The following is a 15,916-nucleotide window of genomic DNA, read 5'->3' as shown; positions in this document are numbered from 1 at the left end:
CAGGTGTTTGAGGAGTGCTGTGGTGAGTGTCTTTAACATGTGGCAAAAGCAGGGTGAAAGCACATCCAAACATTGTGGGGTGGGGCAGCAGTCACCCCTCATTACATATCTCGGATGTCGTAAGCTGGGCAGTCTGGTAAAACGAGACAGTCAGTGAACTGTGATGAAACTAACATCGGACTTAACTGGACAGTTTACAGGAGTGTCTGAACACACAGTGCACTAAACACTCCTAACAATGGGCCTCTGCAGCCAATGACCCGTGCGTGTGCAATGTTAACACCGTGACTTCGGAAACTGTGAGTGAAATTGGCATGTTACTACTGGCACTGGACGTTTGCACAATAGTAGAGTGTTGCACGATCTGATGAATCTTGTTACATTCTTCATCATGCTGATGGGGGGGCACAAACCCGTCATCATCCGGAGGAACAGCTCCTCGACACCTTTACTGCGCGATGGAGACTAGCTGGCAATGGCTCCATTACACTCTGGGTAACATCCGTGTGGTTATCCGTGAGTCCAGTGGAGTTCATGCAAGGCACCGTGTGGCCAAGGAGTATTGTACACTGGTTGCAGACATGTACACCCCTTCATTACAATCAAGTATCCCAACAGCAGTGGCCTTTTTCAATAAGCTAATGCACCATATCACAGGGACAGTAGTGTGATGGAATGACTCAAAGACCACAGTGGTGAGTTCCAATTGCTGCCCCCCCCTACCCCCCCCCCCCCCCCAACTCACCAGTTTTGTATCTGATCAAACACATCTGGAATGTGATTGCACATGGAGCCAGAGCTCATTGTCCTCATCCCCGTAATTTATGGGAATTAGATGATTTGTGTGTGGATGTGGTGCCAACTCCCTCCAGCATTAACTCTTGTGCTTAAGGATTTTTTTTTTTTTTTTGGGCAACAATGCTAAAATAAATATTTCATACTCAGAACACTAGGGGATTCCAAGTGAACAAACTGTGACAAAACTTGGCAGATGTTTTTGTACACTCACTGTGTCACGTGGATGCATACCACTCATTCAATTGTAAGCCTGTTGGTACTCGCATGTTGATTTGTTGAATGTGTTGGAACTGAATCATAGAAGCAAAATTTGAGGTAAATAATCAAACAGTAATAAATCATTACTAGGATTATTCATTAAAGTATCTCCTATAAAATACTGATAGGAGTGGGAGTATCAGTTAAAAACTATTGTGCAAAAACTGTCAATATTGAGATGAAGATACTTGATATTAAGAACTATCTATATTTTTCCATGTTTCTATACATGACAGATCAGTTTGTATAATAAGAACAAAAGTGGACCCACTATCATTCTGCATTCTTTTAATTACCTAAAATCAAAACTGGTTCCAAGCAATATCTCTGATCAAATAATATTTGAGCTTCCTAGAAGGAGAGTTGGATAAAGACTGTTCTTACACATGTGGATTATTATGTTATAATTATTTACATGTATCTTCTAATGATTAATTATGTTTATATTACTCTGTGATGTGTTCTTACTTATAAAGAATGCATCATATAAGACTTGAAAATTATATGGACTTCTTTGTTAAATGGACTTCTTTATTTGTACATCAGACTAATTGAGCCACATTTTGCAGGCTGTACAAAGGTATAGGATGTCCATTTAGAAGTCAAAAAATTACTAACTGGTTGGATAGGCCAGAAATAATCACTCAGGGTGATCATTTGGATCAGATAGCCCTTGGTATGGCACAACAACCTACTGCAAAGGATGATAAATACACAGACTATGAGGTATGTGTGTCAGAACTTGTTACTTCAGCTGATTTACATGTAAGCTGTAAAACATCACTTTCACTTTATTACTGAGCTCACATTTTTTGCCTGACTCAACACTAAACTGGTCTCTTTCAGCAGAGCCATTGATCATGTATTGTTTGTTTCCTGTGTAGAGTAGTTCTCATTTGTTAAATTGATCCATTATGTAGTTTTAAATATGCACCAATGTATTGCTTTTGCCTCTCTTTGTTTTCTTTTCATGCACCACATATCTTGAAAAGAAGCATCCAAACTAAGAAATAGGAAACTGTATGATTTTTTTGCATGCTGGTAAAACCTCCGCCTCAATCTTCTTCCACCCTCCTTCCCTTCTTTATTTACTCATCGTGTTCTATACATCATACCAGGAGGGATAAGTAACAAGTTATGATAAATAAGGAGGGGCTGCAGTTAGAAAGTGTAATTAATAGCCAAGTATTGTTTAACAGTTGTAAACAATTTGTTCTATTATTCTGAAAAATGTTGATTCCTCTTCATTTATATTTAGCAGTTGCTGTTCACATGTTACTGATAGCTTAAAATCTGCATGAAGACTTTCTAATATAGAACAAGTTAACTATGTGCTGTAAGAATGAGTGATTATTTATAATCAACATAACATTGTGTACATTTGACAACAACGTTCCACCTTTGAAGACAGTCAGTTATAAGTCTGACATATACCTGTATAATCATTAGTGTTATGCTTGTTTTATTTTGATATTTTTTCTCTCAAATTTTTTTGTCCTAATTTAATAATCTAGCTTCTCTAAAGAACAATGTCTTAATTAGGTTGGTTTCGTTTTTTAGAAGTTGGGGAGGGGCCAGGGTTGGCATGGTTACATTTACATTCCTGTGAAACACTAACTGAACATTATTAAATATATTCGTTTAGTAGCAGGTTCAGTACTCATCAAATTTCTTTGAGATTCAGACTCCACACCTGTCATTTATGACTTAACTGAGTATTTCCTCTTCTTAGATTACAGTCCAATTTTGCACTGAGTACTGTATTATGATTTTCCAGTTTCAGTCCCATGGCACAGCCAGTGGACCACAGAGTTTCTGAACTTCAATTTTCTATTACATAGCACTTCATTGTTACATTGCCAAATGCAGTCCCCCACCCCTTGATTTGCCCAGAGACTCAATAGGCCTATATGCATCATTTCACATACTCTGTCAGTCCAACTGATCACTTACACATCAGTACTGCTGGTATCTAAAAACCTAGTGGTGCCACAGATACATTAACCCTTAACTCACGAGGTGACTTTTCTGTAATGTATACCACAAGGTGCGATCTCTGGAACCCCTATGTTTGAACCGAGATTTAAGTTAAAAATCATTTGAAATTTCTAATTTATGCTATATAATTTTTATTTTTACAATTATTTAAGTGTTTCGTAAATGCTTCTAGTTTATTTTATTGCACTAAACAAAGCCTGCAGAATTTTACTATTTATCACACGTAAGCACATAATTTTGTGTGGTTCTTTTAAATAGTACAGATAAATACTGTTAGAGTACTGAATTTTACATTGTGAAAAATTATGCAATCTCTGTAGCAAATAAATTTCCAAATAAAACTAAATTCCAGGGTTTAAATTAGCACATAAAAATTCCAACCAAAAGGCACAAAAAGAAAGTCTGTCAAATTGACATTCATTGCTAGGAACTACATTTTATCACCATTCAAAACACATTCAAATTTAACAGACACTTTAAATATTTCATTGAAGAAACAGACTGACCTCCATTACAGCTTTCCCGAAGTTCTTCCTCTGAATGATACTCTTTTTCGATAGCAGGACTGTGATCACTGGCTAATGTAAAATCATTGTCTTTTTTGTTTATTTCTCGATCTATATCACTGACACCTTCCTTCATAGACTGACTAACAATTTCATCAAACTCAGGAAAGTTAAAAATGACACATTCTTGCCAACACATTTTGGGCTATATGGTACTGTGCTGAAGAAAACAGGTATGTAGTTCACGAGTCGCATAGTAGGAGACTACAACACCTATTAATAACAAGTCTCAACAATAAACACAGAAGGTGATAATTCAACCAGCAACAAAACATCATAGGGGTGGCAATTTATGGAGGGTAGGAGGAGTATAGAAGCATTCCCCCTCAACTGGCCTTGGAGAGTGAGTTTGAAAATTTTCCTGCAGTCTGAGAGACCACATCTCGTGAGTCAAGGGTTAACAAATTTTACTGTATACAATTTTTTGTCATTTACATGCCTTTTATATGTAATAATACTTTTACAAGGGCACAAATAATTTTTCATTTCAAAAATGTTTATTAATAAGCTTTAAAAGTTATAAACTTCCATTTTTACAAATCATATTTTGACTAGTGTTGCATCCACACTGGACTTCCCACCTAAAATTTATGAAATTCTCTAAATATTAGTAAAATATTAAATATGATAACTTAGTATTGCAAACCTCAGTAAAATATTACAAATAATTGAAAAGTTCCCAAATAATATTTTCACCAAAAATGTCATTTAAGTGGTCCAATAATAATGAATTTTACAGCAAAACTATTTGTTTCTTAACAATATTGAATTTTAATCATGTGAATAATGCCATAAAGCTTTTGTAAAAAAAAAGTCATTAGCATCTCACAAAACTCATTACATTTACTCTTCCATTTCATGTTAGCAAAATTACCCAAAATTTCCTTTGCAAAAATGAATAATATATAATTTTTAATTTTTAACTAACATTTGTTCCCACTGATCATTGCAATGTTAAGCAGTGCATGTAACACCTACAGTTATTTTAAAAAATCTTAAGTGTGAGGACTGTCATATAAATATTGCTATAATTTTCGGTGGCAACAGTCCGATATACAGGTGATTCAGTAAGGGTGAATAACCTTTATGCATAACACATCATGAGTTATTGCTGCCAGATGGCAATTCTACATCCTCAGCACAGAGGCTTGGTATAGGACTCTGTAATGTTTCTGCTCACAATTAAGATGTGAAATGCTTGTAATAGCAGTCTTCTCATTGATTTACAGGGACTGCTGTAAAAGACACAAAGTTTTGAAGCAGAAAGGCAATTCATTAATGTTAAAAACACTTATATTGATGTGTCAGGGGTGTCAATGATTGTTAATCAACTGCCAAACTCTTTGCATTTGCTGCAGTGGGGTCTTTCTCTTACAATATGTTCCATTCCTACATCATTATAAATAATATTCTCACAACCAAAACTCCTGGATATCCATAAATTATTTGTAGTTTCTTCCCTTCTCACTTCTCCACTCAGCAACAATCAGACTGAGCAAATGCTGTACAAAAACTGAGACATAACTGCAGCAAACTGAGCAAAAACTGAGTCATGCAGACACAGTTGAAGTCGGTTATAAAATGTTTAAACAATTAAGGGAGCACTTAGCTCTTCATTAAGAATTACAATCAAGCTTTTCATGTTTAACTTATTTTAGTATGAAAGGAAATCATGAATTCAGCTACCTACAGGCACTGAAACAAATAATTGGTGAAAGTTGAAAACTTCTGCTGGACTGGAACTTGAATCCAGATGCTCTGTTTCTTCAGAATGGTTGCCTTAACTGCCTCAGTCATCCAGACATGCTTCCTTGCTGACCCAAATTCTCAACCTGTCACAGGCAAGTAGTGCCCCCTTCTATTAGCCCTGCTGCTCAAAGAATTCGCTTAGTCTCGCAGGGGTTCCAAAGATGTGGTGCACCTGCATGATATACTCATACGATATGTGTTGTCTGTTCTGTCAGACACGCCACTGGTGGTACAGCAGCAATCATCCATATAGAACACAAAAAATCAGGACATCAGCCACCTACAGGCATTGAAATAAATCAATGGTGTGCCAGACCGGAACTCGAACCCTGATGCTCTACTTCTCTACAACAGTTGCCTTAAATGTCTCAGCCGTCCAGACATGCTTCCCATCTGACTCAAGTTCTCCACCTATCACATGCAAGCAGCACCCCAGTCAATTAGCTCTGATGCTCATGGCATTTGCCAAGTCCTACAGGGGTTTGGAGTGTATGGTGAAGCTGTACCAAAAGTACCTAGGGCTGTCCTCACTGATATGTATGTATTGATATGTTGTGTCTGTTCTGTCAGACATGTCAGACACAAAAGACATCACACATCAACTTATTGTTTTTTTTTTTTTGTTAATTTGGTATTTAACACACAACCACAAGAATTAGAATGTTAATAGAATGGTCATTTTCCCAGTAAATACTGTTCTTCAGACTCTTACATCTTCATACAAAAATTACATTAATTATGTGATTTTAACAACCCAGTGTTTTGTGTAACATTGTTATTATTTGATCTGGTCAACTATTTCATTTATAGAATAATAAATGTAAATAAAAGAAAATTTACAGAAAAATGAGCTTAACTGAATAGCATTAATGTAATACTATGAAGCAATATGAAAATTGAAAGATTAACAATGAAAAATGAAGTAAACAAGTGTATCCCGATGTATAGTAGTTGTGCATATCATATTAGGCAATAATACAATAACAATAATATTAGGCAATAAGCAGCTCTCAGTACATTACATTACTGTGTCCCTCATTTGCTGGACAAGTAAATTGATGAGAAAGTTTAAAATCAGAAAGAACACATACACAGATTTATCTGCAGAAAATTTAAAACTGATGTGAGAAGCCCAATGTTCTAATCCTAAGCTGCACATGACAAGGAAGACGAATGATGTGCAAAATCATCCATAAATAAGGAAGGATTAAAATACTGCCTCAAGGGATGCCGTTCTACTGCTGAAATCTTTCACGCAGAATTTTGCCAGCTTGGTATTTGAAAAAGTGCTGGAATGGGGAGGACTGTATGAGTACAGGCAGTCTTTATCATATGGAGCTAGCAAAGATTAGTTTGTCTCCAATCAGCATTAGAAATATCTTTGCCTTATTAGTTCTGGAGAAATGCAGTAACACACTAGGCAATACTGACCCTATGACTAATCTTCAAAAATGGAATGAAGAGGAGAACATTTGTAGTAAGTGTTGATTTGGAAGAATCTTTTGACAGCCTTGACTGGAATACACCATTTGAAATTCTGAAGTTACCAGAGATAAAATAGAGGGAGCAAAACGTTCTCTACAACCTGTACAGAACCATGACTGCAGTTATAAAGAGTCTAGTAGCATGTGAAAGGAAAACTGTATTTGCCAAGATAGCTGTAGCTTCTCCCCTTTTTTATTTAATCTGTACATGAAACAAGCAGTGAAGGAAACCAAGGAGAAGTTTAGAAACAGAATGTAGGTGCAGGGAAAAGAAAGCGCACCTGGAGCTCTCAGTGTGTAGGTTGTGGATTGCATCCAACATGCTGAAGGTGCTGTTCTGGCAGCTATCAAGGGAAAACAATGCAATCAACTTCAGGTTGTGGCACATGGAACAAATGATGACTTGGATCATCCCAGTGCTGGCAGAGAAGATTGAAGAAACCAGTTGTGCTGGCGTAGTTTGAAAAAAACTCACAGTTTGTAGTATTTTGAAGGTCTACAACAAGCTAGGCTGCACCTTCATAAATTAGTGTCATAGGGCTGAGAAGTGTACCGTCCCCTTAAATGAGTCAGGTGTGCACTTCACGTTAGAGGCTGCTACTCTGGTAGCTAGCTGGCTATGTGTGGAGTGCACATAATGTTTTTTTTTTTAGATTCCATCCATTTCAGATAATGATAACTGTAGGAAACCTGAAAGAGTGAATACAAAAACCAAATAAATGCCCCTTGCAGGCAAGAGTATTAAAATCCTAGTGATTAACTACCAAAGAATTTTAAAAAATTGCCAGAGTTTGAAGTGCTCCTCAAAATGTTGGAGCTAACAATGTAGACTGTGGCACATGAAAAACTGGCCCCAAGTTCTAGAAAGCTCATTGTTGGGAGCCAATTGTCGTCTGTTGTTTCAAAGCTGTTGTGACTATGTTTTGTACAGGATGGCATGACCTGTCACACTTCATGTGAGTGCACCTCATGAGTTCATGAAAGATTCACAGAGGAAAAGACTGTCAGCAAAGGATTATGGCTGCCATGTTTGTCAGACATAACCACTAGTTACTTTTATCCATGGGGCAGTGTTAAGGTAAAAGTGTGTGCTAATAACACAATACTTCTAGAAGACTTTAAGCACAATATTCATAATGAAATTTTAGGAATTGATGAGGCAGAGTTGTGCAAGGTGTATAGCAACATGTGGGAACATACGTAAATGTTCACTGAAGCACGAGGCAGTCATTCTCAGGACCTAATGTAAACTAATGTAAAAGACAAGATCAGTTCAGGAAATGCAGACCTTTGCCATAGCATCTATGTTATTTCTTTATTATCTAATGATTATATGTTTATCTATCTGTTGTTACATCTGTTCATGGTGGGCAACAATTCATGGATTATTGGTGAGCAATCTGCACTCAGGGCCAGTTTTTCATATGTCATCCTGTACTAGGCACAGAAAACTTATTATAAACCAAAAATTGATAACTGAAATTTTAGGGGAAAATCAGGACCATCCACTGAGAAATCAGAGTCACCTCCAGATGTAACTGAAAAGTTTAGAAAAAACCTAAATTCATTAGTACATAAGTTACCCCAATCACTCCATCACCATTGGAGGAAATTTTAATCAGCAAATGGGAAAATTACAGTCTCGTAAGTTATGGGAATGACAAGACATCCTGTGGAATGTTATAACTACTTAGAACAGGTTGTTCAGAAGCCACTCATGATGAAAATATAATGGGTCTAATAGCAACAAACAGACCTGACCTTTTTGAGAATGTCTTCAATGAAACTGGTATCAGTGACCCTGAGACAGTTTCAGCAACAGTTATTACCAAACATACAAAGAGACCATAGTATTGCATCACAATAATATACTATAAATTGTGGTATAGAGCCTCTGTATAGAATGATATAATGAAATAGACACTACTGCAGAATAAATGTAAAACAACACGTAGTACTATAGAGAGGAAGAAGTTGAATAAAAAATACTTGGCTGTCAGGAGGGCAATATGTAAATCTTTTTTTCTTCCAAACTGAATTTTCAATCTGCAGGGTATTGTCCACTGATCTGAAACATCCTGGCAGATTAAAACTGTTTTCTGAAACAGGACTCAAACTGGAAACCTCTGAAGTTACATAGGATATGAAGTACTGGAAGATGTAAAGCTGTGAGAGTGGGTCATGAATCTTGCTTGGATAGCTCAGTCTATATGCAATGGAACTGACATGAATATCGGAGTCTTGTCCTTGATTGCACCCGTCTTGATCACCACCAGGTTAAAAATCTGGTTGAATGTGGGATGGTTCTGGTTTGTTGATGTGCAGGACACCATAATTTAGATGACACTAACACATTCAGTTCAGTTACTGTGTGAGGTGACCAGTTTATCTTCTATAAAACATTATTAGTACACATATCCATGTCAGAAACCACAATGCATAACAACTACTGTCCAGTGGGGAGTTTTAGGTCCTACTGTTGAACAAAAACAGTAATCACATTTATATAAACAGACACAGTTCATAATTAGCACTGTTCTTCAGTAATTCATCACATTTAATTATACTGTGATAGTTCATTTAAGTCAGTTTGTAATTAGATCCACAATGTTCAACAAGCACTAGTTCAACAACAATAACATTCCACAGTACTTGTTGATCAAAGCACAATTAAGTCAAAATTTTTAATCACTAGATAGTCCTTACACTTTAATGTTAGTGATTTTTGTGGTTGTAAATGCACATATTTTCACGTAAAGAACATTTATAATTGTGCTTTGAGTCAACATCAAGAGTGCATCCATCACAGATGTTACTTCTGTACTTTCAAGCCATGGAGTGCCAATTTTGGGTGACATCCAACTACTTACAGATGGGTGCAAGAACAAACTGTTATTCTGAAAACACATTATGCTCTGAAAAGTGGCTAGGTTGAATGTTACAGTTTTTGATTAATTACAAGAACTAATATTTTTAATTAATGGTATGAAAACGTTGCTAGTCAGAAATTTAGAAAAATATATGGACACTATTATTCTTAACATGATGAAAATCCTCTTATTGATACAAATGAGCACTACATTGCAAATTATGAATTATTAATCTGTGGGTTAATTTATCAATGCTATATAACATCTTATTGATGTAACAAAAGTATATCGTCAAAATTCCTTGTTTCCTGTCAACTGACACATACTCTTATCAACAAATATGCTGCTTGCCCATCTCTTTGAGGGAAGACATATTTACTAATGGGTTACTACATGAAAACCATGTCAAATAATTGATTAACTTATAGTAAAAAGTAAATTATTTGGAACATATAGTAGTGGTGCAGCCACTGTGTCTTTGTTTTGTATGCTATAATGTTTATTGTTTCATAAGACGAACAAATATTTGTTGTAATTAGTGCAATAGACCATAGACAAAGACAAGTGGAAGTTGAAATAAATGTCAGCAAAATTTGTTGTATTTGGAACATAAGGAGTAGGAGCTTTATCTGCTGCTATGTTAATTGAAAAATTTTTTGTGTGGTGTGAAACTTTCCAGTAAAACATTCTGGCTTTTCTACAAAGAGTTTTTTGAACACATGAATAAATTTAAATGTGAACAAATAAAATGCTGTTTGTGACAGATTTTAAAAATCCAAATTTATTACTAAACTTTATGTGTTACTAATTTGCATATATTAATGATACATGACAGCTATAATTAATATAATGTAAACAATTTCAGCTTGACAGGAACCTATTCAAAGGAGATGGGGAATATGGCCAAGATCTCTCTACATTTGATATATTAAGAGGAAGAGATTCTGGCTTGGGAAGCTACAATGATTATCGGGAATTAATTGGGCTATCCCGCGCTGAGAAATTTGAAGACTTCAGTGATCTTATGCCGTATGAGGTTTGTACATTGGCTATTCCATATTCTTTTTTGTTGGAAAGTGTTAAACATTGCATCATTAGATTAAGTATAGTCATCATGCCAACCTAATGTCAAAATCATCACATTGCACTGTTAAAATGTTCTTTAGTAATCATTTATCTAAAATGCTTTCTTTATACAGATAGAGTATGGGCAAAATGCAACCTTAAGATATAGGTAACCCCTTATCCTTGACGTGCAGCCATCAAAATTGCTTGCCCAAATAGGTGTGTCATTGTACTAATAAGTAAAGTCAGTGCTGAAAATTAAGTAGATGCAAATGCTGTGAGACTGGCAACAGAGCTCTCCTCTGTATGGAGTTTTTTTTTTAAAGTGTCATAGTGTTAATGATATATTAAAAATAAAACATCACAAAATACAGGCAATGCAAGAAAACTGACAATTAAATACATTGCCTTCTCTGGAGAGTTGAAGTTTTGCAAAGGAGATAAGATTAGTGATTACCACATCAGTAAACAGGACACTGCAGATGAAAAAACAGGTAGGTCTGGACAAGAATGAGGAAACCAGAATATTTAGGTAAATCACACTCAACATTATTATGATGCTTTTCTCAGTAACTAATACAACTTTTGCTAGTTTTCAGATTAGTGTGACCATGTCAAGTTTTTGTTACTAGTCTCATCATCTCTCGGTAAAGCAAAGAGGTGATGTCTGGTTGGTACTTATGTAACGAGTCATCATTTCTTCTTCCAATAGTCCACATGCAATGCATTCAAACTTTAATCCACAAATATATATTATGAAAATCAATTCTCATGTAACTTTTTGAATAAGCTTACAAAATATTTGTTTTATTGTAATATTATGAAGAGAATAGACAGCTGCTCATCAAGTAGAGAAGACAATGAGCTACAGGCTACCACAAGAAGAAGACTGCTATACATTGGAGCTTTTGGCCAAAAGGCCTTCTTCTAAAGTAGAAGCACAACACACACATTTACATTGCCACTGTTGTGTGTGTTGTGCTTCTACTTTAGAAGAAGGCATTTTGGCCAAAAGATCCAAGGTATAGCAGCCTTCTTGTTGTACCTATCTGTGAATCAACATCTCCTCTGTATGCTGAGCCTTTTCATTACACTGTCCTCGTTTTGTCCTGGATTTTCCACTGTTGTTTTGGGGTAAGTTGCAGGGTAAGAAATTTGTAAACGATTTTACTCCTACACGGGAACAAAGTATTTTATGACTATGTTTCTGAGATGTTTATAATAGCTTTTATTTATTAATTTTTTTCAGGATGCCACAGCTTTGGGGCACTTTTATGAACATCCTGATGATGTGGACCTCATCATGGTGATGTTGGACAAGAGGAATGAAAATACACTGAATGTAAGGGAAACTATACTTGTGGAGCAATTCAAACGCTGGAAATGTGGAGACCGATTTTTCTATGATTATGGCGGATCTCCTTACCCATTCACATCAGGTACTGGATAATTTTTTTTCTTATTTTATTTTGTTTCCTTAGTTTCTTGTAATCATTTCTAAAATCGGTTCTTATTTCCCTTCTACGGGTAGGCATTACTTTATGTCCATTGGTATTGTTCAAAATACTCCTTATATGAGGAACACTGTTGTTGATCCTCTGGTATCACTTTAAAAGTACAAAATAAACTTCCATCCTTTTATTGCTCTCAATTGTATTCATATTATATTGCAATCTTAATTGACAGTACAGTTAATTCATTTGGTTACTCCAGTTTTTTTTCCATGTTTAGCAATGGTGGCATATTTTTTGTGTTATATTGTAATAAATCCCATCACAGGGGAATAAAGAGAATAGATAGTTAGTACTGTTCATCAAAGAATTATGAAGTGATTCTCTGAAGATGGACTCTCCCTTAATTTCTAGGAAACACATAATATCATGTTCTGTACCAATAGGATCATACATAGCACACTAACAGAGGTCAGTAAAGACAGTAGAATGCTACAAATTTTTTGGTGTACATAGTGATGAAAACTTAAATAGATGAAAACATGAGCTGGAACAATTATGTTAGTGGTTGCTCAAACAATTAAATTCAGTTGCATTTGCTCTTGATGGACTTTTGCTCAGAAACAAACAATTCATGCTCCCGACATATTTTGTGCATTTACTCTCGATAATGTCTTATCAAATAATTTTCTGGGGTAACTCATCACCTAGAAAGAAAACTGCCAAAAGAAAGAAAACAGTATACAAATTCCTCCACTTATATTAAATGCACATTTTGCCAATCCTGTCTCTGATGTTAAAATAGAGGAAGACGTGAGAAAGGCAGAAGCGCTGCTACCTACAATACACAGAAAGCTGAGTGATAAATTTGAATGGGCATTAGTAACTCCTAGACAGGTCAGTGAATCAATAGCCAAGCTCAGTAACTCCAGAGCTGAAGACTACTATGGTTTATCTAATTATGTTATAAAAATATAAGAGAAGAAATAATAATCCCCTTAACAAGGGTAATAAATGAGATATAAAATGACGGTGTTTACCCAGATAGTTTAAAAATTTCTGTTATCATACCTGTGTATAAGAAAGGTGATAAAGATTTACCTGACAATTACCAACCCCTCTCGCTAGTTCCATAATTTCAAAAATAATAGAATACTGTGTCCACCAGCAAACGACCCAGTATTTTGAATTGAATAATAAACTGCAATGTTCCACACAGTATGGGTTCAGAACTAGTCTCTCAACTGTGAAGGCAGCAGAGAGCAATGTCACTAAAGTATACGACTCCTTTGAGAATAAATCCATAATTAGTGCAAGACTTTTGGATCTTAAGAAAGCATCTGATACTGTATCCCACAATACTATTATAAGAAAGCTACAGTATTACAGAATAGGTGAGAGCACTTGCCAACTATTACAATCTTTCTTATGCAATAGAAAACAAACAGTGGCTATAAATGAAAAAAGATCCAGATTCTTGCAAGTTATTTCAAAGGGCACAGCTGACTTCCTTCCCCGTCCTTCCCTAATCCGATGAGACCGATGACCTCGCTGTCTGGTCTCCTTCCCCAAAACAACCAACCAATTCTTGCAAGTTACCAAAGGAGTACCACATGGCTCCATATTTGGACCTTTTCTTTTTGTTGTCTACATAAATGATTTGCCTTCTTCATTACCTTGTGAAACAGCACTGTATGCAAACAATACAATGCTAATTACTCAGGGAAACAACTTTGATGAATTACAGAATAATGTAACAATAGCAATGGACAGATGCACAAGCTGGTTTCACGCAAATTCATTACAGATAACTAATAATAAGACAGAAGATATTGTATTTAATTCGAATGCTCACAAACATGAAAACAAATCTGCAAAACTACTAGGGTTTCATATTGGCCAAAAACTTAACTGGTAAACTCATACAGTCATGCAATGCAAAAACCTCTCACATGTAATCTTCTTGTTACATAAACTGAGAGGCTCTGTTAGTAGAGCAGACCTACTATATGCATACTTTGCTTTCTTCCACTCTCATCTCACTTATGGGAGTATACTATGGGGAAACTTCCTGATTTCAAAGACTGTGTTTAAATGGAAAAAAATATCAGATGCCTTATAGGACTACCATTGGGAGACTCATGCAGGCAGGTAGCATTTTAAAGAATTAAATCTAATGAAAGTCCCTGGCTTGTATATTTATAACTGCCTGATATATCCCAAGAAAATTTAAAAATAATTTTGATCTTAGGATGGCCATGCATTCACATAATAAAAGAAATGGACATACAATTGAAGTCCCATTTGTCCCATTTGCCAGACTATCAAAGATCCACTGCAGTTATAAGTATCTAGGACCCTCATTTTTTAACAAATTGCCCAAAAGTGCACATATTATGCCCACAGATAAATTTAAAGTAAAAGTAGCAAAAGTAATTTTCAGCCATGAGTCTGGATACTTTTGATCACATATTACCATAAGTGAAGACATCATAGGAACTTTATAGGTGGACTGTATTAACAATAAACTATAAGTGCTTAATGCTGTTCATGATTAGACCATTTAGATTTAATTGAGCAAATTAGTAAGGAAGTTTGGTTTCACAGCTGCTGTTTACTTGCTATAAGCTGTTTGATATTTACTTGATTAAAGTGGTAATTTTCAAAGAAAACATTTTTTCTTATAGACATACTGAGTTCTTTTTACAATACATTATTACTTGTTACGCAGTTTTATAACAAACCATACTACTTGACATGTAGCTAACATAAATTTTCAATCCGTGAAAGTAAATATTCAGATGAGAGAGGCTAAGAACACATACAAAGTGTTATCAAAAAGTAAGAGGAATATCATTTTGCTGGCTTCATATGTCCAATTTTCAAATTTCTTTTGTCTTATTAATACACATGCTCCTGATGTATGTATGCATTTTCAGGTGTTTTTAATATTTTGTTTACTGTTGGCAATCAAAAAGGTTACACTATTTTTGGCGAATTTTTACTTTCAAAGAAGATGGATCAGAGAATTTCCAATAAATTTTGCTTACAATATGGAACAAAGTGCAGCATCACATATTAAATATTGACTGCAGCTTTTGACAAATCTACTATGAGTAAGACAAGAGTTTATGAGTGTTCTAAATGTTTCAAAGAGGGTCAAGAAGATGAAAATGATTACCATCCTGAACACCGTAGCACATTAATGACTGATAGCAATGTGGAAGAAGCAAAGAAAGTCATTCTGAAAACTCACTGAATCACCATCAGAGAGGTTGTTGATGATGTTGGCATATTCTCTGGCTCATGCAATCAATGTTTTCAAATGTTTTTGACATGAAACATATAGGAGCAAAGTTTGTTCTGAAATTAGATTGGCATAAGTTATTGGTGTATACTGAGTAAACCTCATTTCCTCTACCTACGGTACTAGGGACATTAGAACGTAAGTTGAGTTTTATATGATCAACATTTTTAGAATGCATGCTGATTTCTGTGGAAAACATTGTTTTGTTGCAGATAGGTGATAATGTTTGAATTCATAGTATGTTTAAGGATTACCTAACACAGGGATGAATGTGATATAGAGTGGTATTTCAGTGGGTCAGTTCTATTTTCACTTTAACTGATGGGCACAACTTGTACTCATTTCCAGACATGGGGTACATATATGCTCA

The 15,916-nt window shown here is 35.4% G+C and overlaps 1 protein-coding gene across 1 annotated transcript in view; it reads left to right on the top strand.

Annotated features, from left to right (window-relative positions):
* LOC126106594 (peroxidase-like) overlaps window positions 1-15,916 on the top strand; it is a 117,829-nt gene that overhangs the window by 93,106 nt on the left and 8,807 nt on the right. The window contains exons 10-12 of the mRNA XM_049912938.1: window positions 1,626-1,782; window positions 10,589-10,759; window positions 12,038-12,227. Coding sequence (XP_049768895.1) covers window positions 1,626-1,782; window positions 10,589-10,759; window positions 12,038-12,227 — 518 coding nt within the window. The remainder of the gene's footprint in view (window positions 1-1,625; window positions 1,783-10,588; window positions 10,760-12,037; window positions 12,228-15,916) is intronic.

Source organism: Schistocerca cancellata, chromosome 10 (assembly GCF_023864275.1).
Source record: "Schistocerca cancellata isolate TAMUIC-IGC-003103 chromosome 10, iqSchCanc2.1, whole genome shotgun sequence".
Lineage (NCBI taxonomy): Eukaryota > Metazoa > Arthropoda > Insecta > Orthoptera > Acrididae > Schistocerca > Schistocerca cancellata.
This window is presented reverse-complemented; position numbering and strand designations above follow the sequence as displayed.